Raw genomic sequence first — 27,049 nt, forward strand, 5'->3', positions numbered from 1 at the left:
GCACCTTGGGAATAGAAGTTTCGGCCGCGTGGATGCGGTCTGAGCCGAGTGGCTAGGGACTCGCCTTCCCGGCCACCCATTTAGCGGGGCGGGGCGCTTCGACCCATCTGGCAGGGCGGGGCGCCTCGCGAAGATGGTGGCGCGCGCAGCGTGTGGCTCCCGTCGTCTGCCTAGGTCTCAACTCAGCGCACCGGCCGGCGACTCGCTGGCCTGGAACCCCCCGCCGCCGGGTCCCTGACCCCCCGCCCTGTCGTGCCCGATTTGCGGCATGCCCCGCGCCCGAAAAGGCAGCGCGCCCCGCAGAGGCGGCCAGCGCCGCGGAGGAGGTAAGTTGGGGTGGGGTGGGTGGCGGGGCACGGGGAAACTGAGGAACGTCAAACTAGGGTCCTGAGTGGGTTCCCGTCAGTGACCCTTAGAGTTCTCGGGTACAGATCATACCTTGCCCAGTCTGGTGCCGCCACCTGCAAACTCCCCCCGTGACGGGCACGTGCCCCAGAAGTCAGCGGCCACGTGTGCGTCTAACTTGAGCGTGCTGCCTGCGTGCCCCCTCGCTCCGGCTCGCTCCTGGTCCGCACCTGCCGGCCTTGGTTGGTTTCTCATTGCCTCTCTACCCAAGCTGTCCGCTGTGATATGGACAAACTGGCCAGACGGAGCTGGAAGCCCGTCCGCTCTCCAAACCCTGATCCTTTGCCGAACTGGACTAGGAAATAGGTAGGCGACCTGGCTTATCCTGGAGTACTGAGAGATAGGGTGATGGGGAAACTGCAAAATTTGGGGCCTTGACTGACCGGCTCTAGAAGGCAGATGAGCGCCCTGGGGCCCGAGGCAGTCCTGAGAGTCGCTTATCAGGTCGACCAGGAGGTGCAGCATATGTCCTGGTACAGTAAACAAGTTTATGTTTACCCAGCAGAGATGGGATGCCTTTTAGGCATGGCTGACATCTGGCCACCATTTTAATGGGGCTTGGGTGAGGGTGTTACCGAACCACACTTGGATTCACTTGCCTGGGAGCTATAAAGCCAGTCTAGTGATGAAACCGCAGAAATGCCGGGCGCGGGGCTGGGGGTGGGTGCGGAGGCGGGGGTGAGGCTCTGAGGAGCTCTGGTTCTTTATGTCTCAGAGCACAGAGAATTCAGCAAGAGGTGAAAGTGATAAATAAAAAGTGACTTTTTAGAAAAGCGCACTTGAGAGGCCTTCAAGTGGGTGGGTAAGAAGGTGCTGCCCCAAGAACTTGGTGGGTATAGTTTTATAATCAAAGGAAGAGTGGGGACAGCAAGAAGACCACCTTCTTCCTCATTCTTGAGATGTCACACTTCCATCATCAGTTTCTTCTGCACATGGGGTAGGGGAGTTTTCTTGCTCCTACAAGGTCAAATCAGGACTGTCATGGTGCAATCAGTTCAGTTCAGTTCAGTCGTGTCCGACTCTTTGCTACCCCATGAATTGCAGCACGCCAGGCCTCCCTGTCCATCACCAACTCCCGGCGTTCACTCAAACTCAAGTCCATCAAGCCGGTGATGGCCATCCAGCCATCTCATCCTCTGTCGTCCCCTTTTCCTCCTGCCCCCAATCCCTCCCAGCATCAGAGTCTTTTCCAATGAGTCAACTCTTCGCATGAGGTGGCCAAAGTACTGGAGTTGGCGCAATAGGAATGAGCAAAAAGGCAGTAACCATATACTGAAATATGATAAGTCATTTCAGGTTTTAGCATAATGTCACTCTTTCCTTAAATTGTTTCTTTTAGTGCACTCAGGGGAGCATGTCCTAGGAATCACTGGGCTGTATGTAGGTCTCCTTCTACCATTAAAACAGTGGTTGTGTGGGGGCATGCCTCCTGCTTCTGTTTCATGATTTTATGATTAAGCAAACCTGCTCTTTTTCTTTTTTTTAAAGGTGCTTTCTTGAATGATGATTAACTTAAAGCAGTCTCCCATAGTTTTTTCTTACGCTCCCTTAGTGGGATTAAGTGTTTAATCACCTACTTTGTCTTTTTCAGTTCAGTTCAGTGGCTTAGTCGTGTCCGACTCTTTGCAACCCTATGAATTGCAGCACGCCAGGCCTCCCTGTCCATCACCAACTCCCGGAGTTCACCCAAACTCATGTCCATTGAGTCGGTGATGCCATCCAGCCATCTCATCCTCTGTCGTCCCCTTCTCCTCCTGCCCCCAATCCCTCCCAGCATCAGAGTCTTTTCCATTGAGTCAATTCTTGTCATGAGGTGGCCAAAGTATTGGAGTTTTCAGCTTTAGCATCACTCCTTCCAAAGAACACCCAGGACTGATCTCCTTTAGAATGAATTGGTTGGATCTCCTTGCAGTCCAAGGGACTCTCAAGAGTCTTCTCCAACACCACAGTTCAAAAGCATCAATTCTTCGGTGCTCAGCTTTCTTCACAGTCCAACTCTCACATCCATACATGACCACTGGAAAAACCATAGCCTTGACTAGACGGACCTTTGTTGGCTCTGCCCCTATCATTCCCTGCCTCCAGGTATTTATCCTTTATGCTTAAAGGGGGTTAAGGGCCAACAAACTTATCATTAACTGCTTTCTGCTGAGATAGGATGTAGGCCTCCCTGGGGAAAAAGTGTAAGCCCTGACTGAGTCTTCCTTCACTTTTGGGAGAACTGTAACGCTAACTCTGGTTGTGTGTGTGTTAGTCACTCAGTCATTTCCGACTAGCGAACCCATGGACTGTAGCCCACCAGGCTCCTCTGTCCATGGAATTCTCCAGAATACTGGAGTGGGTTGCCATTTCCTACTCCAGGGGATCTTCCCAAGCCAGTGATTGAACCAGGGTCTCCCGCATTGCAGGCAGACTCTTTACTGACTGAGTACTGTTCTCTTAGCCCTTGTGGGTGTTAAACATCAGAGAATGAGTTTATAGAAGATACAAATGAAAAGAATTAAAGCAATTGACATTAAAAGAGTTATTAAAAGAGATTGTAGCCACAGTTTTGGAGACCCAAACCATATTTTCCAAACAGTTTCCATATCTAGAGAGGGTTACTTGAAGCCTCACTTGTTTGCTTTTGGCTAGGCCCGGAACCTTACTATTTTATACTTCAGAGTCTTTTAGTTATAGATTTAGTCTTGTTATTTTAAACAAGTTTTTTGTTCACATCATTTAGTGATAAGGGTGGCTTCCTTGTCCTTCAAGAAACAGTTCAGTTCAGTCGCTCAGTCGTGTCCAACTCTTTGCGACCCCATGAATCGCAGCACGCCAGGCCTCCCTGTCCATCATCAACTCCCGGAGTTTACTCAGACTCAAGTCCATCGAGTCGGTGATGCCATCCAGCCATCTCATCCTCTGTCGTCCCCTTCTCCTCCTGCCCCCAATCCCTCCCAGCAGCAGAGTCTTTTCCAATGAGTCAACTCTTCACATGAGGTGGCCAAAGTACTGGAGTTTCAGCTTTACCATCGTTCCTTCCAAAGAATACCCAGAACTGATCTCCTTTAGAATGGACTGGTTGGATCTCCTTGCAGTACAAGGGACTCTCAAGGGTCTTCTCCAACACCACAGTTCAAAAGCATCAATTCTTCGGCACTCAACTTTCTTCACAGTCCAACTCTCACATCCATACATGACCACTGGAAAAACCATAGCCTTGACTAGACGGACCTTTGTTGGCAAAGTAATGTCTCTGCTTTTTAATATGCTATCTAGGTTGGTCATAATTTTCCTTCCAAGGAGTAAGTGTCTTTTAATTTCATGGCTGCAGTCACCATCTGCAGTGATTTTGGAGCCCAGAAAAATAAAGTCTGACACTGTTTCCACTGTTTCCCCATCTATTTCCCATGAAGTGATGGGACCAGATGCCATGATCTTAGTTTTCTGAATGTTGAGCTTTAAGCCAACTTTTTCACTCTCCTCTTTCACTTTCATCAAGAGGTTTTTTAGTTCCTCTTCTCTTTCTGCCATAAGGGTGGTGTCATCTGCATATCTGAGGTTATTGATATTTCTCCCAGCAATCTTGATTCCAGCTTGTGCTTCTTCCGGCCCAGCGTTTCTCATGATGTTCTCTGCGTATAAGTTAAATAAGCAGAGTGACAGAGTGGTCCCTAATTTAGTTAATAAGTCCCATCTATTAAAAGGAGAGGACAATTAGGCACAAACAGAAAGGAATGTAGAAATGACTGGCCACTGATGTTGCACAAAAGGGGTTGCAGGAAAGTGTACCCGTGTCTACTGATACTCCCACTACATATTTCTTATGATTGTTAAGGCTTTCAGTCTAGGTTAAGACTGAGAGGGTTGCCCTGGTGCTTATGAGAGATTTTATCAAGTGGCTCACCACATCAATGACCACCTGAAGCTTGAGGTTCACCACTAGTTATGTAGGTGGTATCTCTGTCTATAGCCACTTTTGGTCTTGGGCTCCCTCAGCCTTTTGATTATAAAACCATCAAAAGCTTATGGGTCTCTGTCCCATTCTGGCATCTGGGGCTTTCCCTCTGCAAACCTCTGATTGTTCTCAAAGTGGATCGAGCACCTTCTTTCCTGCAGTGCCCCCTTTGTCCCCCTAGGGTACACTGGTTTTGTCTGGGTGCCCATGAGCCTTATGGTTTACCACGGCCAGTTTGACCTGGAAAAGCCAGCCTCGCCTTCAGTGGTTTTTCAATGGACAAAGCCACTGCCAGCATTTGGGTCTTTTGTATATTTCTTTGGGTGCCTTTTGTCTCTCAGTTTATATTCCTATGATTGAAAACTGAATAAACCAGCTGGAGCAAGTCACTTCTAGGGGTCTGAGGACTGGGAGTTGCGTTTCGAATCCTGTGCTGATGTCTGGGGTGGAATGGGCTATGAGATGCATAGCCTGAAGGGCCTGTGCCTGGAGGAGGGAGGGAGCCATATTCATATACTTGTTATTTATTTATCTGGTTCTGCCTGGTCTTAGTTGCGACACCTGGAATCTTTAGTTGCAGCATGCAAACTCTTAGTTGTGGCATTTGGGATCTAGTTCCCTGATCAGGGATTGAATTCACATTCCCTTCATTGGAAGTGCAGAGTCCTGACTGCTTGGCCACCAAGGGAGCCTCTGTCTGTAGGCTTTTTCGTGATGGGCCTTCTGACTGGTGTGAGCTGGTACCTTGTTGTAGTTGTCGTTTACATTTGTCTAAAAAGTAGTGACGTTGAGCATCCTTTCATGTGCTTTTTAGTCATTAGTATGTCTTCTTTAGAGAAATGTCTATTTAGATATTCTGATTTTTTTTTTTTTTAACATAAAACTGTATGAGCTGTTTGTATATTGTGGAGATTAATCCCTTCTCGGTCCCTTTGTTTGCAAGTATTTCCTCCTATTCTGTGGGTTGTCTTTTTGTTTTGTTTATGGTTTCCTTTGCTGTGCAGAAGGCTTTAAGTTTATTTAGGTCTCATTTCTTAATTTTGAAAATTTTCATTATTCTAGGAGGTGGATCAAAGAAGATACTGCTGTGATTTACGTTAAGGAGTGTTTGCCCTCTGTTTTCCTCTAGGAGTTTTATAGAGTCTGGCCTTACATTTAGGTCTTTAATCCATTTTGAGTTTATTTTTGTGTATGGTGTTAGTGACTGAAGGTCGTGTCCGACTCTGCGACCCCATGGATATACAGTCCGTGGAGTCCTCCAGGCCAGAATACTGGAGTGGGTAACCATTCCTTTCTCCAAGGGGTCTTCCCAACCCAGGGATCAAACCCAGGTCTCCTGCATTGCAGGCAGATTATTTACCAGCTGAGCTACCAGGGAAGCCTCTATGGTGTTAGAGGATGTTCTCATTTCATTCTTCTACACTGTAACGGTCCAGTTTTCCCAGCACACCACTTACTGAAGAGACTGCCTTTTCTCCATTGTATATTCTTGCTTCCTTTGTCATAGATTACTTGACCGTAGACGCATGGGTTTATTTCTGGGTCCACTGATCTGTATTTCTGGTTTTGTGCCAGTACCCTACTGTTCTGATTACTATAGCTGTGTAGTTTAGTCTGAAGGCAGGGTGCCTGATTCCTCCAGCTCTGTTTTTCTTCTCAGGATTGCTTGGCTATTTGAGGTCTTCTGTGTTTCTATACAAATCTAAACATTTGTGGTGGTGGTGGTTCTAGTTTTGTAAGAAATGCCATTGGTAATTTGATAGGGATTGCACTGAATCCGTAGATTGCATTGGGTAGTAGAGTCATGTTTTGACAATACTAACGCTTCCAGTCCAAGAGCATGGTGTATCTTTCCATCTGTTTGTGTCATCCACAATTCTTTCATCAGTATTTTCAGAGTATAATTTTTTATCTCCTTAGGTAGGCTTATTCCTAGGTGTTTTACTCTTTTTGATGTGATGGTAAATGGGGATTATTTCCTTGATTTCTTTCTTTAAAAAAAAATCTATTTGGCTGCACCGCGTCTTAGTTATGGCACATGAGATCTTTGATCTCTGTTGTGGCAAGCAGAATCTTTTCATTGCAGCGTGTGGAATCTAGTTCCCTAAACAGGGATTGAACCCAGGCCCCCTGCATTGGGAGTGTGGAGTCCTAGCCACTGAAGGCAGGGAAGTTCCCTGTTTTCCTTGATTTCTCTTTCTGATTTCTTGTTGTTAGTGTATAGGAATTCAAGTGATTTCTATATTAATTTTGCATCCAGCAAATGTGCCACGTTCATTGGTGAGCTCTAGTAGTTTTCTGATCGCATCTTTAGGATTTTCTGTGTACGGTATCACGTCATCTGCAGACAATGACAGTTTTTCTTCCTTTCCAATTTGGATTCATTTTCTTTCTTTCTTTTCTCTGACTGTCATATTAGGACTTTGAAAACTATGTTGAATAAAAGTGGCAAGAGTAAACATCCTTCTTTCTAATCTTAAAGGAAATGTTTTCAGCTTTTCACCATTGAGAATGATGCTAGCTATGGGTTTGTCATGTATGGCCTCTATTAGGTTGAAGTAAGGTCCCTCTGTGCCCACTTTCTGGAGAGTTTTTATCATAAATGGAAATTGAATTTTGTCAAAAGCTTTTCCTTCATCAATTGAGATGATTATATGGTTTTTATTCTTCAGTTTGTTAATGTGGTGTATCACACTGATTGATTTGAATATATTGAAGAATCTTTGCATCCCTAGGATAAATCCCACTTGATCCTGGTGCATGAGCCTTTTAATGTATTGTTGGTTTCAGTCTGCTAGTATTTTGTTGAGGATTTTTGCATCTGTGTTCATCAGTGTTATTGACCTGTATTTGTATGTGTCTATTTTGGTATTAGGGTGATGGTGGCCTTGTAGAATGAGTTCGGGAGTGTTCCGTCATCTGGAATTTGGGGCGATATTTTCAGAAATATGAGTGTTAACTCTTCTCTACATGTCTGGAAAAAGTCACCTATGGAGCCGCCTGGTCCTGCACTTTTGTCTGTTGGAAGTTTTCTCATCACAGTGTCACTTTCATTACTTGTGATTGGTCTGTTCATATTTTCTATTTCTTCCTGGTTCAGTCTTGAAAGGTATACATTTCTAAGACTTCGTACATTTCTCTTTTTAAATGAAACCTTTTTAAAGTGTTTGTTTATTTAGGGTTGCACCCTATGACTTGCAGGATCTTAATTCCCTGACCAGGGATTGAACTTGGGCCCCTGGCAGTGGAAGTGCGGAGTCATAGCCACTAGACCGCCAGGGAATGCCCAGAATTTGTCTGTTTCTTTTAGGTTGTCCATTTTATTGGCATAAAGTTGTTTGTAGTAGTCTCTTATGACCCTTTGTATTGGTATCTCTGTGGTGTCCATTCTAACTTCTTTTTCATCTCTGATTTAATTTTTTTATTGTTATTTGTTTATTGGCTGTGCTGCATGGGCTTGTCTCTGTCTGCAGTGCACAGCCTTCTCACTGCAGCGGCTTCTCTGGTTGCTGAGCACTGGCCCTAGGGCGTGCTGGCTTCAGTATCTGTGGTGCAAGAGCTCAGCAGCTGGAGGTCGCCTGCTCCAGAGCACAGACTCAGTAGTTGTGGTACACGGACTCAGTTGCTCCCCCACACGTGGGATCTTTCCGGATCGAACCTGTGTCTCCTGCATTGGCAGGTGGATTCTTTACCACTGAGCCACCAGGGAAGCCCACTAATTTTATTGATTTGAGCCCACTCTCTTTCTTTTTCTTGATGAGTCCAGCTAAAGGTTTATCAATATTGTGTATCTTTTCAAAGAACAAGCTTTTACTTTCATTGATCTTTTTTATGATTTTCTTTGTCTCTATTTCATTCATTCCTGTTCTTATGTTTATAATTTCTTTTACTAACTTTGGATTTTGTCTTTCTTCTCTGGTTGCTTTAGGTATAAGGTTATCTTGCTTCTTTGATATTTTGTCTTGTTTCCTGAGGTAACATTGCATCCCTGTACATTTGCCTTTTGGAACTGCTTTTGTGGCATCCCATAGCTCTTGGATCTGGTGTTTTCTTTGCCATTTCTCTCTTAGTTCAGTTCAGTTGCGTCCATCTCTTTTCTACCCCATGGACTGCAGCACGCCAGGCCTCCCTGTCCTTCACCATCTCCTGGAGCTTGCTCAAACTCACGTCCATTGAGTCAGTGATGTCATCCAACTATCTCATCCTCTGTCATCCCCCTCTCCTCCTGCCTTCAGTCTTTCCCAGCATCAGGGTCTTTTCAAATGAGTAGGTTCTTTTCAAATGAATAGGTTCTTTGCATCAGGTAGCCAAAGTATTGGGGCTTCAGCTTCAGCATCAGTCCTTCCAATGAATATTCAGGACTGATTTCCTTTAGGATGGACTGGTTTGATCTTACAGTCCAAGGGACTCTCAAGAGTCTTCTCCAAGACCACAGTTCAAAAGCATTTCTCTCTAGGTATGTTTTTTCAATTCCTTGTTGATTTTTTTCAGTGATCCACTGAATATATATATTCTTATTTGAATTTTTTCCCATATAGGTTTTGAAAGAGTGTTGACTAGAGTTACGTGTGCTGTCCATCACGTCCTTGTTGATAATCTGTTTTACATACATTGGTGTATATGTGTTCATCCCAACCTGCAAATTTATCCTTCCCTCCCATCCCTCCCTTTAGTAATCAGGAATTTCTTTTCTTTTTTATATATATATATATATATATATTTTTTTTTTTTTTTGGCTATGGCCTGCAGGTTCTGGTATCTCAGTTCCATGACCAGGGATCCAATCTAAGACCTTGGCAGTGAAACCTGAGTCCTAACCCTATACTGCAGGGGAATTTACCATAAATTTCTTTTCTAAGTCTGTGGGACTGTTTCTGTCTTGTAAATTAGTTCATTTGTATCAATTTTTAGATTCTGCATATAAGCAATATCATAGGATGTTTTTGGATCTCTACTGATTTTCTTGAATCACTGTAGTCATCTCTAGGTCCTTGTTGCTGAAAACTGCATTATTTCATTCTTATTTTTTTGCCTGATATACCATTGTATATATGTACCGTATCTTCTTTATTCATCTATCAAGAGACCTTTTGGAGACTTCTGTGTCCTGGCTGTTGTAAATAGTGCTGCAATGAATGTTGGGGTGTATATATGTTTAGGAATTATGGTTTTCTGAGGATATCCACTGGGAAAAGCATTTCCAAATCCTATGGTTGGTGTATTTTTCATTTTTTCAGGAATCTCCCTTCTCTTTTCCCAATTGGCTGTGCCCCTTTACATTCCCCCAACAGTGTAGGAGGGTTCCCATTTCTCTACACAGTACTTAGTGTTCGTAGACTTCTGGAGGATGGCCATTCTGCCTGGTGGGAGGTTATACCTTGTGGTCCTTTTGATTTGCATTTCTCTACTAATAAGCTATGCTGAGCAAGTTTTCACGTGTTGTGTTTTTTTTTTTAAACAGCGAGAGTAAAATACTCGTCTGTAAATTGACTTCATGAAAGTCCACGCCTCTGAACTCTTTTCTGAGTGCCTCCACAGGGATATCTCTTATGGGCAAGTGCCACGTACAGTGCCCCAGCCCTTGTGATTATTAAGTGTCCAGAAAGTGAAAGGCACTCAGTCGTGTCCGACTCTTTGCAACCCCATGGACTATATAGTCCATGGAATTCTCCAGGCCAGAATACTGGAGTGCGTAGCCTACAGTATTCTCCAGTATTTCCCTTCTCCAGGGGATCTTCCCAATCCAGGGAGTGAACCCAGGTCTCCGACATTGCGGGCAGATTCTTTACCAGTTGAGCCATCAGGGAAGCCCAAGAATACTGGAGTGGGTAGCCTATCCCTTCTCCAGTGGATCTTCCTGACGCTGGAATCGAACCGGGGTCTCCTGCATTGCAGGCGGATTCTTTACCAACTGAGCTATCAGGTAAGCCCCTAGTGTCCAGAAACAAGGGTTTTAAAGCTGTAGTTCTGAGAAATGGCCACAAGACGGAAAGTTTTTTTTGTGCCCAACACTGGGTTTTCTGGCCGCCAGAGCCTTAGCAAAGAGTCCTGTTCTTGGCTTATAACTGAGAGTGGAATGTGCCAGATCAAACAACCAAGGGCTTGTGGCTCCTTTCTTGTTCCCCCTTAGCCTTCACACCCCCAGACAAATAACCAACTCTTGTAACACGGCAGCGCCCAGGGTGCGGTCATAGAGGACAGGGTTGACTCGAAGGAAGTAGGCTGGAGGTGGGCACCTCAGCACCAGGAGACCTGCGCACAAAGTGACTGTTCATAGCTCTTGCAGTCCAGAGGGTGCCCCACCCTTCTGTTGCCCTACTTTGGGTTTTGCTGCTGGAGGAACCCCCTGGATGTGGACAGTGTGATCCCATTCAGAGGGGATCAGACACCGCAAATCCAAGAGGGGTTCCTGTGCAGGCACGTGCTCCCTGGCTCCCTCAGCCCCAGGACTGCTCTGGCGCCCAGGGAGTTAACACCAGCCTAGGCCCCCCTGGTCTGAAGGGAATACAGTAGGCATTTCTGTTCCTCTTTTTAATTGGGGTTTTATTTTATGTTGGAGTACAGTTGATTTGCAATGATGTGCTTGCTCTAGGTGGACAGCACCTAAGTTGTGTTTGTTTTTTAGGTGTGCAGTTTCAGGTATACTGTGATTCAGTTCTACATATACGTATACCTATTCTTTCTTGGATTATTTTCCCGTAGAAGTTCCTGGGCTCCACAGTAAGGCATTGTTGATCACATTTTGTGTATATGTTTTATGTTTATGTTTATCTTAACCTCCAAATTTCTCTCCCCTACCCCACCTGATTCTTTTGGTAAACGTATATTTGTTTGCCAAGTCCTTGAGTCTGTTTCTTTGTTTTTAAATTGGTTCATTTGTGTCAGTTTTTAGTGTCCACCTATAGGAGATATCCTATGATGTTTTTGTTCCTTGTCTCCAGTACACTTGTTGGTATGATCACCTCTACCTCCAGCTGTGTTGTTGCCAGTGGCATTATTTCATTCTTTTTTATGCCTGAGGACTGTTGCGTTGTCTGTATGGACACCATGTTTATTTCTTCATTCACCTGTTGATGGATGTTGAGCAGGCTTCTGTGTTCTTGCTGCTGCAAATAGAGTTATTGTTGTGCATGTGTGTTTAGGAATTATGATTTCTGAGGACAGAGGAACGCCTGGGAGGGGCATGTTGGAATTCTGTGGTTGGTCTGTTTTGTTGTATTTTCAGGAATTTTCCTGCTGCTCTCCATGTTGGCTGTGCTCCTCCTGACGGTGGAGGCATGTTCTCTTATTTCCGTGCCATGTTCAGTATTTACTGTTTGGAGACTTTGGGAGGATGGCCACATTCCCTGGTGGGAGGTGATACATCGTGGTCCTTTTGCATATCTCAAATAGTGGTGCTCAGCAAGTTTTCATGTGGTTTTCTTTTTTTTTTTTTTTTTATTAAAAAATTTGTTAATTTTTAGCACCAAAAAAATTTTGTATTGGGAAATAGCCAATTAATGGGGCTTCCCTGGTAGCTCAGCTGGTAAAGAATCCGCCTGCAATGCAGGATACCTCAGTTCGATTCCTAGGTCGGGAAGATCCGCTGGAGAAGGGATAGGCTACACTCCAGTATTCTGGCCTAGAGAATTTCATGGACTGTGCAGGCCATGGGGTCGCAAAGAGTTGGACACAACTGAGCGACTTGGCCTTTCGCTTATAGCCGATTAGCAATGTTGTGGTAGTTTCAGGTGAACAGTGAAGGGACTCAGGCGTAAATGTATCCATTCTCCCCCAGATCCCCTCGCATCCAGGCTGGCACATAACACTGAGCATAGTTCTCTGTGCTATACAGTAAGTCTGCCACTGTCTCCACTGTCTCCCCATCTATTTGCCATGAAGTGATGGGATCAGATGCCATTATCTTAGTTTTCTGAATGTTGAGCTTTAAGCCAACTTTTTCACTCTCTTCTTTCACTTTCATCAAGAGGCTTTTTAGTTCCTCTTCACTTTCTGCCATAAGGGTGGTGTCATCTGCATATCTGAGGTTATTGATATTTCTCCCAGCAATCTTGATTCCAGCTTGTGCTTCTTCCAGTCCAGCGTCTCTCATGATGTACTCTGCAGAGAAGTTAAATAAGCAGGGTGACAATATACAGCCTTGACGTACTAAACGGCTGTTCAAGCTGAAACTCCAATACTTTGGCCACCTGATGCAAAGAACTGACTCATTGGAAAAGACCCTGATGTTGGGAAAGATTGAAGAAGGGAGGAGAAGGGGACGACAGAAAATGAGATGGCATAACTGATTCAATGGACATGAGTTTGAGTAAACTCTGGGAGTTGGTGATAGACAGGGAGGCCTGGTGTGCTGCGATTCATGGGGTCTCAAAGAGTCAGGCACTGAACTGAGCGACTGAGCTGAATGTATTGACTTGTCATTTTCTGTCACTCCCAGCATTCTCATTTATTCTTCTCCCCACCCCAATTGTTCCTATGCTAAATTTAAGAATTTTTTTAGTCCTCCTTCTGTATCATTAGTACACTAGTTCTGTTGTATCATGTTTCAATCCCACCTCTAAGGGATATCAGTGGTATGTGTTTTTCTCTGAGTTTCGCTCAGTTGGACTGAGTGACTGAACTGAACTGAGCTTTCATCACGTTAGAGAAAGCTGTTTTCCTGGGTGGTCCATTTGAGTGGAAGGTGCCCGACAGTTTGTGATTCATTCCCTCTTCCCTGTTGCCCTTCAGGCTCTGCTCTCCCCATCCCTACCGGGAGACACATCTCAAGATGTGCAGTAGTGTTGAGCTGAGGGTGCTGCTGTTTGGAGGTGGGGCGACCCAAAGGAATCAATGCTTAAGTGGTTCCCCAAGAGCAGGAGCCATGGACACCAGGAGACTTCTCAAAGGTCTTACTATTTAGTGACTGCAGCATCCTTCCGGTGCACCAGGCTAGCCTTAGTTGATAGAGGGCCAGGCCGCCTTACAAGGCTGTGGTCACATCCACAGGGCTGTCGGAAGTACAGGTGTTGGGGGGCTCGTTTGCCTGCACAGGCTCTTCCGCTCTCTCAGGTTTACCCAGGCCAGCTTGGGACCGAGGCCTACCAGCGCAAGTGGCCCGGACCTCCTGGAACAGAGTAGGCAGTCCAGATTTGTCTTCTGTAATTTCCATTTTGTATTGTAATATAGTTGATCCACAGTGTTGTTCTGCTGTTCTACATCAACCTGATTTAGTTAAATATATAATGGTACCTATATTTTCTCCGCTCGTTTACCCACAGAGGATATTACAGTGTGGTGAGCAGAGTCTCTTGTGGTATTTCATACATCCTTGGTGATTTTGTGTTTTTTGCGTGTATACACACACACACACACATATACACACACTATTTATTTGTGCTTTCCTGTCAATCCCACCATTCCCATTTTTTCCCTCCACTCGCCATCTAGTCCATTTAGTAAATTAAGTTCTTTTTTTGGTCTCCCTCCTGTATTGTTAGAACACTAGTTGGGGTGTTCAGTGTTCCGAGGCCCCGTCTGTGGGATGAATGGTACGTGTTTTTCCCTGTCTGACTTGGAGTACTTGGCGCAGTCCTCTCCTGATGGGTCTCAGCCACAAATGACAGCTTCATCCTGTTTTCCTGCTGACTCCTCGTTCATGGTATGTTTGGTGCATGTCTTTTTCTTTCGCTAATTAATGAATGTACTTCCCGGTGGTTTCAATGGCTGTGCTGTTTTGGATATTGGAGCAAATACCATTTGAATGCATGTGTCTTTTCAAAGGATGGTTTTCTCCAAGTGTACTCCCCGGAGCGCGATCTCCAGAGCTCGTGGCAGCACTGTCTCATTGTGGAAGGAACTTGCGTAGCGTTCTGCAGAGCGGCCGCTGTCGCTTTATGTCTGCACTAACCGTGTAGTAGTGTTCCCTTTTGTGCCCAGCCTCTCTCGAATGCTTTGTTGTAGCCCTTTTTGATAACTGGTGTTAGGGTTTACCGATTTGTCATGTCGATTTGCATTTTTCTAATCATTGAAGATGCTGAACACCTGACCATTAGACTTTGGTGTGTGTGTGTGTAAAGAAAGAATGTAATAAAATTTAGCTCTTGCAGGTGGTTTCCTGAGTGAGCCCGGTTTTCAAGTCGATTTTCTTGACCTACCAGAGGATATTGCTTGAGGGCAGGTGCCATTCACAGCTCTACAAACCTATGTTAAGTGCCCTGAAACTCTTTTTGAAAGATGCTGTTACTAGTCGTGGCCACAAGGTGGCAGCCCTTCCTCTCCCCTGTGTTTGGGGCAATCTGATCCTTTATGAGCGAAAGCGGTTTCCTGGGTGGTCCGTTAGAATGGAACTTGCCATGAGAAATAGCCATTAGCTTGTGATTCAATACCTCTTCCTTCTTGCTGTTCAGGGTCCTCCCTCTCCTCCCACCCTGGAGACAAATTTCAAGCCCTTCATGAGGTTTATTGAGAGTTCTGTGGTTTTAGGTGGGGCAACCAAAAGGAAGCCTGCGCTAAGTGGGTTCCCCAGGCCCAGGAGCTGTGGAGACCGAGACTTTTGAGAGCTCTTACTACCCAGTAGCTCCAGCATCGCTTCAGGTGTACTAGGCTAGCCTTATCTCTTCGAGGGTCAGCTTGCATAACCAGGTTGTGGTCCCAGCTAGAGGGTAGCAGGAAGTACAGGTGCAAGGTGGCACTTATTTGGAGGCACAAACCCTTAGCTCTCTAAGATTCACCCCAGGCCACCCTGGGACCCACGCCAGTTCAGGCTTCACTATTCTGACCCGGCCCAGGTGACACTGGCCTCGTGCGATAGAATAGGTAGGCCCCACTCTATTTTTTTTAAATATCATCTCCATATTCTATTGCATTATAGGTGATATACAGTGTTCTTTTTCATTTCTGCAGCAACCTGATTCAGTTACAGATACACTTCTACCTGTTCTTTCTCGGGTGCTTCACCCATGTGGATTATTGCAGAGTGTTGAGTGCCTTGTGCTGTCTCATATGTCCTTGCTTGTTAAATATATCTATCTTTATATGCATGGGGTGTGTATTTGACAGAAAACCACAATCTCAACGTCCTATTCTCCTCTCTAACTTTTACCTTTGGTAAATCTAAGTTCCTTTTTAGTATCTCATCTGTTTTACTTTTTAGTACCTCAGTTGTATCAGTGTTTAGATAGCACTTCTAAGCGTTATAAGCAATGTTTTTCTTTGACTTTGTCTATTAGGTGTGATCGTGTCTTGCTGGGTCCAAGTGCCCAGAGATGGCATGATTTCATTCTGTTTACTGGCTGAGCACCAGTCCATGGAGTGGTGGTTGCAGCCTTTTTTTCCTTTTATCTGTGGTCCGACATTCCCATGGTTTTGGTTGGTCTTCTATTCTGGGTTATGGCACAAGGACGGTTGGGTTTCACGTGTCTTTTCGAGGATGGTGTTCTCTGGGTAGGCCCAGGACTGGGATTCCCAGAGCTTGTGGTAGCATTGCTTTTTGGGTTTTAAAGAGCCTTTATAGTTTTCCTACAGAGTGGCAATTTCCGGTTTATATTTGAACCAGTAGGTAGGGCTCTCTGTGTGTCTTCTCTAGCGTTTGTTTGTGTAGTGACTTTTTGATGACTTGTGTGATGGGTTACTTCGTTGTCACTTTAATTTGCATTTATTAATCATTAGAGATGCTGAGCATCTTTTCAGTTGATTTTTGTTTAAAAAAAAAGATTTAACTGCTCTGAAGTGCTGGTTTTAAAGTTCCTGTTCCAAGAAGTGGCCACAAGGCGGGTAGCACCTTCTCCTGCCCCAGTCTGTTAAATCGGGCAAGCCCAACCTTCATGGCTCTTAGAGAAAGCTGTTTTCCTGGGTTGTCAGTTTGAGTGGGAAGTGCCCAAAGAAACAGCCAAGAGTCTGTGACTCATCACCGCTTCCCTCTTGCCCTTCAGGCTCCTGCTGTCTGCTTCTACCTGACAGACAAACCCCAGGTTCTGCAAAAGTGCTGTGCTGTGCTAAGTATGCTGTGGTTTGGAGGTGGGGTGACTCAAAGGAAGCAGTCTTGAATTGGAATCCCGAGCAACAGGAGCTGTGGTACCCAGAAACTTTTCACAGCCCTTCCTGCCCAGCGGCTGCAGCATCCTTTGGAGGCACTAAGATTGCCTTAGCTGATCGAGGGCCAGCCTGCATCCCGAAGTTGTGGTCCCAGCCAGTCGGGACCAGGCACTACATGGGAAGTGGGGTCTTCCTGTCTCCCATCCTGTTCAGCTCCTTCAGCCCCACCCCAGTGCAGCCTTGGGATGAAGCCTCAGGCTCCAAGGATGTGACAGCAGACCAGGTTGCAAAGGCCTGAGGAGAATAGAATGAGCACTCTGTCCTTTCATTTTCAAGCTTTATTGGACTGTGTGTGAGATACAGTGTTGTGTTTGAGCTCTGTAGCCACTTGATTCTGCTGAACAGATTCCTGTAAGGATTCTTTTTCAGATCCTTAACTCAGGTAGGTTATTACAGGGTGCTTGAGGTGCTGTGTAGTGGTTGGAGTCCACTCTAAGGAAGTAGTCTGGAGATAACCACCTCACAACTAGGAGACCTGCCGACAAGGTGAGAATTTAGAGGGTTCAAGCCTAGAAAGCAAGAAATAAGAGAGAGAGAAAGAAACTAGGAGAACAGAGACAGCGAAAGGATGAGAGAGAAAGAAAGGAATGGCAAAAGAGACATCGTGAGAGGAAGCCATCAGGAAGGGAGAACAAGAAAGGTAGAGAAAGAGAATACAGGAGAGAGAAAAGAAAAGGGAGAAGAAGAGAGGAAGGAAGAATGATAGAGAGGTGGAGAAAGGAATATAGAGAAGGAGAAAGTGAGACAGAGAAACAGACTAGAGGAAGGAAGGAGGGAATCAAGAAAGGAAGGATCGCAGAAAGGGAAATAGAGACAGAGGAATCAAGGAAGATACAGGGGAGAGAGGAAGGAAGAAAAGGGAATAAAGAATCAGAGGAGAGAAAGGGAGGAAGGAGAAAAGGGGAAATGAGGGACTGAGAGCGTAAGAGACGGAGAAAGAAAGGAAGCAAGGAAGACAGAGGAGGGAAGTGGAGTGAGACACAAAGAGGACAGAGAGGAAGAGCGAAATGGAGAGACAGACAAAAGGGAAGGCAGGCGAGAGAGAAAGCGAGGAAGGAAGGGAGAGAGAATGAGTTAAAGCGAAAGGAATAGAAAGGAATGGAGGAAGGGTAGAAAGAATGAGAGGAATCAAGAAAGGAAGGGAGAGAGAAGGAAAGACTGAAAGAAAATCAGAAGAAAGGAAGGTAAAGAAAGAGGGAAAGAGAAAGAGAAAGGAAGGGGGAGAGAGGAAGGGAAGAGGGGAAGGAAGGTGGGGAAAAAAGGGTAGGAAAAAGAGTTAATAAAGAGAAAAGGAGAGAGAAAGGAAAAAGAGGGAGAAATAGAGGAAAAAAGAGGATAGAAAAAATAAGTGAGATGAAGGAAGACAGGGAAGGAGACAGAGGGAAAAAAGAGCGTGAAAGACTAAGAGAAGGAAAGTAACGGAGAGAGACAGAGAAAGACTGAAAGAACGAAGGAATCAAGAGAGAAAGAAAGATAAATAGGAAGAGAGAGACCAGAGGTGAAGAATGAAAAGGCAAGAGAGAAGAAAAACGGGAGATGAGGGAGTGAGAGTGTGAGAGAGGAAGGAAGCAAGCTAGAGACAGAAGGGGAGTTAGAAAGAAGGGTGGAAATCAACAGAGGAGAGAGAGAGAGAGAATCGTAAATGTTGAGAGGGAGCAAGGAGGAGAGAAAGGGAGGGAGAGTGAGGGAAAGAGATGAGGGAAGAGAGAAAAAGAGGGAACGAGAGTTAAAGTGAAAGAGGAAGTGAAAGAGAGAGGCTAGAGAGATGGAGAGGAAGGGAGGACGAAAGACAGAGAAATGGAACCAGAGAGGGGAAGGATGAGAGAGACCAAAAGACCCACAGCCAGGAAGGGAGGGAAACAGAGAGAAAGGGGGAAGGAAGGGCAGAAAATCAGAGGAAGGAGGGAAATTAGAGAAAGAGCTAAAGGGCAAAGGTGAGAGAGAAAGGAGGAAAAAAGAATCAGGAATAGAGTAATAGAGAGGAGCAATGGAAGGAAGAGAGAATGAGTGAGGAAGGGGAGACAAGAGGATAAAAAAAAGAAAGATGAAGGGACGCATCAAGGAAGAAAGGAAGGAGGGGAGAGAGAACAAAAAAGAGAGAAAGAGTGGGAGGAAGGAAGTAAAAAGGGAGTGAGACAGCAAGAGGAAGAGAGAAAGAGAAGGGTAGAGAGAAGAGAAAGAGAAAAAGAGAAATACATGGAAAGATTGAAAACAGAAAGAGGGAAAGAGAAAAAGGACTAAAGGGAGAGTGAAAGAGAGAGAGAGAAGGAAAGAAGTAGGAAAGAGAGGAACAATAAAGAGAAATGACAGAAGGAAGGAATCAGGAAGAAAGAGAAAGAGGGGAGGAGAGAGTAAGAAGGATAGAAGGGAGAAAGATGAGAGAAAATTGTAGAGGGAGAAAAATAATGGGGAGTGAGGAAGAAAAGAAGAGAAAGGGTAGAAAGAATGGAAGAGAGAGACAGGGAAATTGAAGGAAAGAGAGATAGAGAGGGAAACAATTAGAGTGAGACAAAAAGAGAAAGAGAATCAGGAAGGAAGCGAGAGAGAGAGTGGAGAGGAAGGAAGAAACAGAATAACTGAGACAAGGAGAAAGACGAAGAAGGAAGATAGGAAGAGGCAGAAAATTCCTAGGAATGAGAGAAAGAGGATCAAAGGAAGGCAGAAAGGAAGAATTAAAGAAATACAGGGGAAGGGGGAGGGAGGAAGAAGGAAGACAGCAAAAGAGAAGAGCAGAAAGAAAGGGTGAGAGAAAAAGCAAGAGAGAGACAGAGGAAGGAAGGAAGGAATCGGAATGCAGGAAGATAGAAAAAGAGATACAGAGCGAAAGTGAGATAGGGAGGAAGGAGGAAAGAGAGATGGAGAGAGAAGAAGGAACAGTGGAAAAGAAAGAGTGGAAGAGAAATAGAGAAGAAAAGGAGAAAAGGAAGAAAAAGAAGGAAGGGAGAGAGAGAAGGAAAGAAAGAAATGGGGAAGGAACAGACAAAAAGAAACAGGAAGCAAGGAAGGGAGAGGGAGGGAGGGAGAAAAAGAACAGGAAAGAGAAATGGAAAGAAAAGGCATCAGAGAAAGAGAGAGGAAGGAAGGAAGGAAGAGAAGAGGAGGATGAAATCAAAGAAGGAAGGAATCAAGAAAGGAAGACAGAGAAGGAAGAAAGAGTCAGAGGAGGTGAGACAGGAAAGAGAGAAGGAAGAGACAGAATCAGAGATAGAAAGGGAGAGGGAGGAGGGGAGAAAAAGTTAGAGAAAGAGGGTAAAGGGAAAGAAATGAAAGAAAGAGAAGGGTAGCAAGAAAGGAGGGGGGAGAGCAAAAGTGAGAAAGGCAAGGAGAGAAAAGAGAGAGAGAGACAGTAGGAAGGAAGGAGAAAGAGAATCAGAGGAAGAGAGGGAGGAAGCAAACTAGAGAGAGACAAACAGAACGTGAGTTAGAGAAAGAAGGGTGGAAATCAACAAAGGAGAAGAGAGTGACAGAGAATCGAGAGATGGAGAGAAGAAGGGAGAATGAAAGAGGGAAACAGGAAGGAAAAGGGAAACAGAAAAGAGGATAGAGTGAGGGAAAGAGAACTAGAGAAAGTGTGAAAAAGAGGAGGGAAGAAAGAATCAGAAGAGAAAGAGGAGAGGGAGGAAGAAATTTAGAGAGAGAGCACAGGAAGAGAGGAAGAGACACAGAGAAAGGAAGGGAGAGGAGAGAAGGAATGAGAGCAAGAGAAATGAAAAGTCAGAGAAAGCAAAAGAAAATCACAGGAAGAAAGAAAAAGAGCTAAAGAGCGAAAAGGAGAGAGGAACGGAGGAGGAGAGAGAAATAGAGTCATGGAGTGAGGGAAGGAAGAGGAACAATGGAAGGCAGAGAGAGAGAAAGAGAAAAGGAATGAAGGGAGAGAGACGAGAGAGCGAGAAAGAAGGTCAGGAAGAATAAGGAGAGAGACACAGGGACTGAAAGAGGGAGAGAATGAGGAAGGAAACAGAAACAAGGAGACACAGAGAAGCCAATGGAGAGAAAGGAAGGGAGGAAGAGAGGAAGAAAGAAAGGGAGAGACAGAGAAACAGATAAAGACTGAAATTGAAAGAGTGAGAGAAGGGCTGAGGAGGAAAGAGAGACAGAAAGGAGTTAGAGAGTGAGACAGGAGAGGAAGGAAAGAGAGAAAGGCAGAGAGAAGTAGAGAAAAGAGAGAATCAAGGGAAGGAAGGGAGAGAGAGACGGAGAGAAACTGAAAGGGAGAGAGACAAAGGAAGAAACCGACAGGAAGAGGTGAGGAAGGGAGAGACAGAAACTAGGATCAAAGGAAGGCGGGAAGGAAGGGAAAAAGCGAGGGAGGGGGAGAGAGGACAGAAAGAAGGGGTGAGAGAAAAAGGAAGAAAGATAAACAGAAAAGAAAGAATCAAGGAAGGAAGGTAGAGGAGGGAGAAAGGAAGCTAGAGACAGACAGAGAGATGGAGGAAGGAGCAAAGAGCAAGATGAGAGAAAGCGGAATGAAGGGAAGAAAAGGAAGGGAGAAGGAAAGAAATAGGGGAAGGAAGATAGAGACAAAAAGAGGAACCAAGGGGGGAGAGAGAGAAAGAGAGGGGAAGGGAGAGAGAAGATAGAAAAAAAGGGAGCGAAAGAGAGACAAAGGATGATAGAAAGGTGGAAGGAGAGAGGAGGGAAGGGAAGAGAGAGTAGGAAGAAAGAAATGGAAGGAAAAAGCATTAGAGAAAGAGTGGAAGAAACAGAATCAGAAAGAGGAACAAGAGAAAGAGGAAGGGACAGAGAGGAATGATGAAATCAAGGAAGGGAGGAGTCAAGTGAGAGGAGGGGAGATAAATAGGGAGAGAGACGTGGTGAGAGAGGAGGAGAGAGAGGAAGAGACAGAATCAGAGACAGGGGAAAGGGAAAGAGAAGAAGGAATCAAGAAAGGGAGGGAAGGAGAAAAGGAGACAGAGAAGGAAATAGAAAACGATAAAGTGAAAGAGTTATGTACGAGAGAAAAACAGAGACAGACGGTAAAGGGAAAGAAATCAAAGTAAGGGGAATAAAGAGCAGGGAACAGAGAAGTAGAGAAGGAAGGAGGAAAGAAAAAGACGGTAGAGAGAAAGAAGAGGAGGGAAAGAGCCAGAGTGATAAAGAAATGGAGAGAAGGGACGGAGAGAGAATGATAGAATAAAAAGAGGAGAGAGAGAGAGAGAAAAAGACAAGAGGAAGGAAGGCATCAAGGAAGGGACAATGAGAGAGATACATATAGAGAGAGGACAGAAAGAGTGAAAGATCAAAACAGAAAGACAGGAAGGAAGAGGGGGAAACAGAAGTAGAGAAAGACAAGAGTAGAGAGAAGGAAGGAAGAGGGAAAGAGGAAGAGATAGTGGGAAAGAAAGAGAAAGAAACAAAGCAAAGCACAGTGAAAGGGGGGAGAACAGGAGAGAGAAGGGAAGAAAGGGGAAGGAAGACAGACAAAAAGAACGGGAGGAAGCAAGGGAGAGAGACAAAAAAGGGAGAGAAAGAGACAAAGGACAATGGAAAGGCAGAAAAGAGAGGGAAGGAGAGAGGAAGGAAGGAAGGAAGAGCATGAAAGAAAGAAACAGAAGGAAACAAAAAGCATTACAGAAAGAGGGAAAGAAATACAGAAAGAGAATCAGAGATAGAGGAGGAGGGGGAGGGAGGGAGAAGAGGAGGAAGAGGAAGGGGAGAGGAAGACACAGAAGCAAGGGAGGGAGGGAGGAAGAGATGTAGAGAAGGAAATAAAGAATCAGAGACAGATGAAGGAAGTGAGTTAAGGACAGACAGAAAGGGTAGAGGGAAAGAGAAGGGAGGGAATCTGAGGGAGAGAAAAAGAAGGGACAGAAAAGAGAGGGGAAGGGAGAGAGGAAGGGAGAAGACAGGGAAGACGGCAACAGGAAGGGAGAGAGAAAGGGAATCAGAGGAGGGGAAAGGGAAGGAATCAAGAAAGGGAGAACAAGAGAGCGGGAAAACACAGAGAAAGAGAAAGGAAGATAGAGAAGGAAGAGAAAGGGTCAAAGAAAGAGGCGAAGGAAGAGAGAGTGAGGGAATGAGAGAGTGGAGAGAAAGGAAGGAGGAGGAAGAGAGAACAACAGAGTGATGAGAGGTGGGGGTTAGCAGAGAGACTGACCCATACTCCAGGCGTGACGGCGCGCAGGCGTCTCAGTCTGGAGGCAAGGCTGTCCGGGCAAGGAAGCTGCTCCGGGTGGCTGGTCCCCACGCACCTTTTTCTTCCTTCTCTCCCTCTCCCCTCCTCTCTCCCCTGTTCTCTTTCCTTCCATTTTGGCTGAATTTTCACTTTATTTTGGTGTGTATTTGATTTACTGTGATGGTTTTTTAGGTGTACAGCAACATGACTTAGTTATACATACATACTACATACATCAGTGTGTGTATGTACAGTATCTATATATCCTGACACACATACAGACTCTGACCCCAGTGCTGAGGAGGAGTCCCTGTGCTCTACATTAGGCCTTGGTGATTATGTTCCTTACACTACTGTGTATATGTCAGCTTTGTGGGCAGGTGGCGCTAGCGGTAAAGAACCATCTGCCAGTGCAGGAAATATGAGAGACATGGGTTTGATCCCTGGATCGGGAAGATGCCCTGGAGAGGGGCATGGCAAACACTCCAGTATTCTTGCCTGGAGAATCCCATGGACAGAGGAGTGAGCTACAGTCCACAGGGTCACAAGAGTTAGATGCGCCTAAAGCAACTTAGCATGCACAGATGTCAGTCCTAACCTCCTGATTCATCCCAGATGCGCCGCTCAACAGCCATGCGAACCTCCCCTCTCTGCGGGCCCAGCCTCCTCTGAGGATGCCTGAAGACAGGCTGTCTCCACCCCACCGTGTCCTGGGCCCTGGTCTGACCTCTGCAGCCCCATCTTCCGCCACACACACCCCCGAACCATGGAGGGTCAGCCTGGTGACCAGCATCTGTCTGGGTCTCTGGCTGCAGCTGTTGCCCTTACACACGGATGTCCAGCTCTGCTGCTGACGCGCACATCCTCTGTTCCCCTTTTTCAAGGGCTCCAGAAGCCAGGGGCCACTTGGCACTCTGTACATCCCAGGGTCCAGAAGAGCCTGTGTGTCCATCCACTCTGGGCCAAAGGCCTGGTGTGGCCCAGGGGACCTCAGAAGAGCGTGTGCTTGAGGCCTGGGGCACTCACCCACACCCACTAGGAGCTGGATCTCGGCCCCCAGTGCTGGTGGGTGAGCCGAAACGAGTCACTGGTGTACTTACTGTCTGAATTGCTGGCCCCAGAGAGGTGCCTTTCACCTCTTTCGCAGACGGAGAAAGTGAGCCTTTGACGACTAAGGCCCCTGACCTGGTTACCCCTGTTAAGCTGTGCACCAGGGATGTGGATCTTGGGTCTGTCAGACTCGGTAATCTAAGGCCCTGGCCTTTTGGGGCGTCATCTGGGCCGGTGATCCAGCTCCCCCGGAATCTGCCTGGATGTGCCCCTCCAGGCCAAGGTGGGGTCTGGGCAGCCCCTTCTGCCTTGGCCCAGCTCATGTCTCCTCCTAAAAGCACACTCGAGCCTCAGGAGGCCCTGCCCACCAAGCCTGCCAGGTTGTCCAAAGTGGGGCCTGGAGCCTGCCCACCGCAGGCAGCCTTCCTGGCTCGGGGTCTCAGGCATCAGCCAGCCTTGAGGAGGGCAGCATCCTGTCCCGCGGGGTCGTGAGGCTGGCGAGGTAACCCCCGCCATCACGCCTCCACCAGGGCAGACTGAGCACCCCTGTCCTGCCCTCACCAGGTGCCCGGAGCGGTACCCAGGCTGACTCAGGCTCCAGTGAGGACGAGGCAGCCAGCGAGGCCCGCAGTACCACCAGCGAGTGTGCCAGCCAGCTGAGCGCTGCCGCCGAGGAGGGCCTGGGTGAGAGAGGACGGGGTGCAGCGGGGACCCCACGGGGTGCCGGGGGTAGGGCCGGAAGGGGCATGACGAGCTGGCCTTGCAGGGGGGGATGCCGTGGAAGAGCAGGGTCAGCAGGAGGACCTTGAGGAGAAGGTGAAGGAGTATGTGGACTGCCTCACAGACAAGAGGTACCCCGACCTCCAGCCAGCCCCGGCCCGCGCCCCTGCTCAGCCCACGCCAGGTGCCAGGGCGGGCTGGCCCACAAAACCCCTTCTCTGTCCCCCAGTGCCAAGACCCGGCAGGGTGCTCTCGAGAGCCTGCGCCTGGCCCTCGCAGCCCGTCTGCTCCCTGACTTCTTGCTGGAGCGCCGCCTCACCCTGGCCGACGCCTTGGAAAAGTGCCTCAAGAAAGGTTGGGCCCCAGGGTGCAGGGGGCGGCCCTGAACAGGCTGGGTGCTGGCCCTCGCTGCCTGGACTGACCACAGGCCTTCCCGCAGGCAAGGGCGAGGAGCAGGCCCTGGCCGCAGCCGTGCTGGGCCTGCTGTGCGTGCAGCTGGGCCCTGGCCCCAAGGGCGAAGAGTTCTTCCACAGCCTGCAGCCGCTGCTCGTCTCTGTGCTCAGCGACAGTGCGGCCAGCCCTGCTGCCCGGCTCCACGTAAGTGTCCTCAGCCCGGGCCACCCCTCCTTCACCTCATCCCCCCCTGCCTCCAGGCTCCCCCCCCCTACTCTGAGGGTGAGCCCCGCCCGTGGTGGGGAGCCCGGGCCTGCCTCTGACCATGACCAGGCTTTACCCTCCTCCCAACAGTGCGCATCTGCTCTCGGCTTGGGCTGCTACGTGGCTGCCGCGGACATCGAGGTGAGTGACCTAGAGGCCCCGGTGGGAGAGCCCCCCAGGCCCAGGCTCTGCCCCTGAGACCCTCCCCTGCCTCCTTGTGCGCCTCCACCCACCAGGACCTGGTCTCCTGCCTCACCTGCTTGGAAGGTGTTTTCAGCCGGTCCTGCAGCGGGCGGGGCTCCAGCCCGGTGGTCCCCGCCAGCCTGCAGGGCCTTCTCTGCGCTGCCCTGCAGGCTTGGGCGCTGCTCCTCACCATCTGCCCCAGCACGCACATCGGCCCCATCCTGGACAGGTAGGGGCGCTGCGCCCCCGCCCTGGGGGCAGGAGGGCCAGGGTGAAGAGGCCCCCTGACCCACACACATGGCTCAGCCTGCCCCTTCCCCAGGCAGCTGCCCCGGCTGCCCCAGCTCTTGTCCAGTGAGAGTGTGAACCTGCGGATGGCTGCCGGCGAGACCATCGCCTTGCTCTTTGAGCTCGCCCGGGACCTTGAGGTGTGAGCGCCAGGGGCGTGCTTGGGAGGGTGCCTGCTGACGCCTCCTGCCCGTCTGGGGCGGGGTGCAGGGGCCGCCCCAGAGAGCAAGGCAGCCAGAGGTCACCTCAGAGGGGACGCGGCCCCCACACTCAGATGCCAGGTGCTCTGAGGGGCCCCCTGACCGGGGTGTCTGGCACAGACAGGGGCCAAGGAAGAGGGATTGGGGGTCAGGCAGAGGAGAACACGACTCCCTCGGGGAAAGGCAAGGTTGGGGCGACCCCACCGGGCTCATAGCCAGCGGCGCTCAGGCCCGGCCCCCGTGTCCTCCCCGGCTCCGCTGCAGGAGGACTTTGTTTACGAGGACACGGAGGCCCTCTGCAGCGAGCTGCGCACTCTGGCCACCGACAGCAACAAGTACCGGGCCAAGGCCGACCGCCGGCGCCAGCGCTCCACCTTCCGGGCGGTGCTGCACTTCGTTGAGGTGCGTGCGCAGAGGGGCATGGCCCCGCGCGGGTGCAGCCCCCCACCCTACCCCTCGACCCCCAGGCACAGCCGCCCAGCCCAGTCCTGGCCCCTCTCACCTGCAGGGCGGCGAGTGTGAGGAGGAGACCATCCGCTTCGGCCTCGAGGTGCTCTACGTGGACAGCTGGGCTCGGCGCCGGGTCTACGCTGCCTTCAAGGATGCGCTGGGTTCTGGGATGCACCACCACCTTCAGGTGGGCGGGCAGACGGGGAGGGGGCATCCTTGGGGCGGTGCCACGCGGACCCGAGCTCACGGCCTTCTCGGCCCCCAGAACAACGAGCTGCTCCGGGACATCTTCGGCCTGGGTCCGGTGCTGGTGCTGGATGCCGCCGCCCTGAAGGCCTGCAAGATCTCCCGTTTCGAGAAGGTTCGCCCCCTTTCTCTCCCCCTCCACTGCTTTGGCCTGGCGAGCTCGCGGGGGCTGGAGGAGGGGCCGGGCCGCCGCCTGCCCCTCTCACGCCGCCCTCACTCTCTGCCCCCTCCCCCAGCACCTGTACAACGCGGCGGCCTTCAGAGCCAGGACCAAGGCACGCAGCCGCGTGCGGGACAAGCGGGCCGACGTCCTGTAAGCAGGCTGTCCGCGTCTTCGCCTGTTTTTTGTTTTTTTTTTTTTTAACAGAAGACCGTACAACACCTGGTCCCTGCCAGGACTTGTCGCTTTTATTTTTTTAATGACAAAACCAAAGAGAGATACGGGGCTGGGCTGGGCTGACTGGCGGTCACTTGGGACAACCCCCGCCCCCCGCAGCCTCTTCCCCGTCCCAGGGCCATGGGGGCAGGCTGAAGGCCGCGCCTTCCTCAGGCCTGTGCCCCTGGAATGAGTCACTTCCTGTGTGTGGTAAGGGGGTGGAGGGGGGATGGTGGTGTCTGGACAAACGCCACTGCACCACAGTGGGAAGGTGATGCTACCTGGAGTGGGTTTTGTGCTGGTTTTTAAAGATGATTAGAGATAATTAAACAGAACGTGCAGCC

At 48.4% G+C, this 27,049-nt stretch overlaps 1 protein-coding gene across 6 annotated transcripts; it reads left to right on the plus strand.

The window, feature by feature from the left end:
* IFRD2 (interferon related developmental regulator 2) lies at nucleotides 1-27,049 on the plus strand. 6 transcript variants are annotated; one of them, XM_055557097.1, is made up of 12 exons: nucleotides 5-326; nucleotides 24,150-24,269; nucleotides 24,352-24,436; nucleotides 24,535-24,659; nucleotides 24,745-24,902; nucleotides 25,053-25,103; nucleotides 25,199-25,374; nucleotides 25,468-25,573; nucleotides 25,898-26,035; nucleotides 26,115-26,270; nucleotides 26,349-26,444; nucleotides 26,566-27,049. In XM_055557097.1, exons 1-12 carry the CDS (start codon nucleotides 269-271, stop codon nucleotides 26,644-26,646), a joined length of 1,350 nt encoding a protein of 449 aa, XP_055413072.1. In that variant the 5' UTR covers nucleotides 5-268; the 3' UTR covers nucleotides 26,647-27,049. The 6 variants fall into 6 exon arrangements, with proteins under 6 accessions (XP_055413074.1, XP_055413075.1, XP_055413072.1 ...); XM_055557098.1 differs by having other exon boundaries at nucleotides 8-326; nucleotides 26,142-26,270; XM_055557099.1 differs by lacking the exon at nucleotides 24,352-24,436 and having other exon boundaries at nucleotides 1-326; nucleotides 25,452-25,573.

The sequence above is a fragment of the Bubalus kerabau genome, chromosome 20 (genome assembly GCF_029407905.1).
Source record: "Bubalus kerabau isolate K-KA32 ecotype Philippines breed swamp buffalo chromosome 20, PCC_UOA_SB_1v2, whole genome shotgun sequence".
NCBI lineage: Eukaryota > Metazoa > Chordata > Mammalia > Artiodactyla > Bovidae > Bubalus > Bubalus kerabau.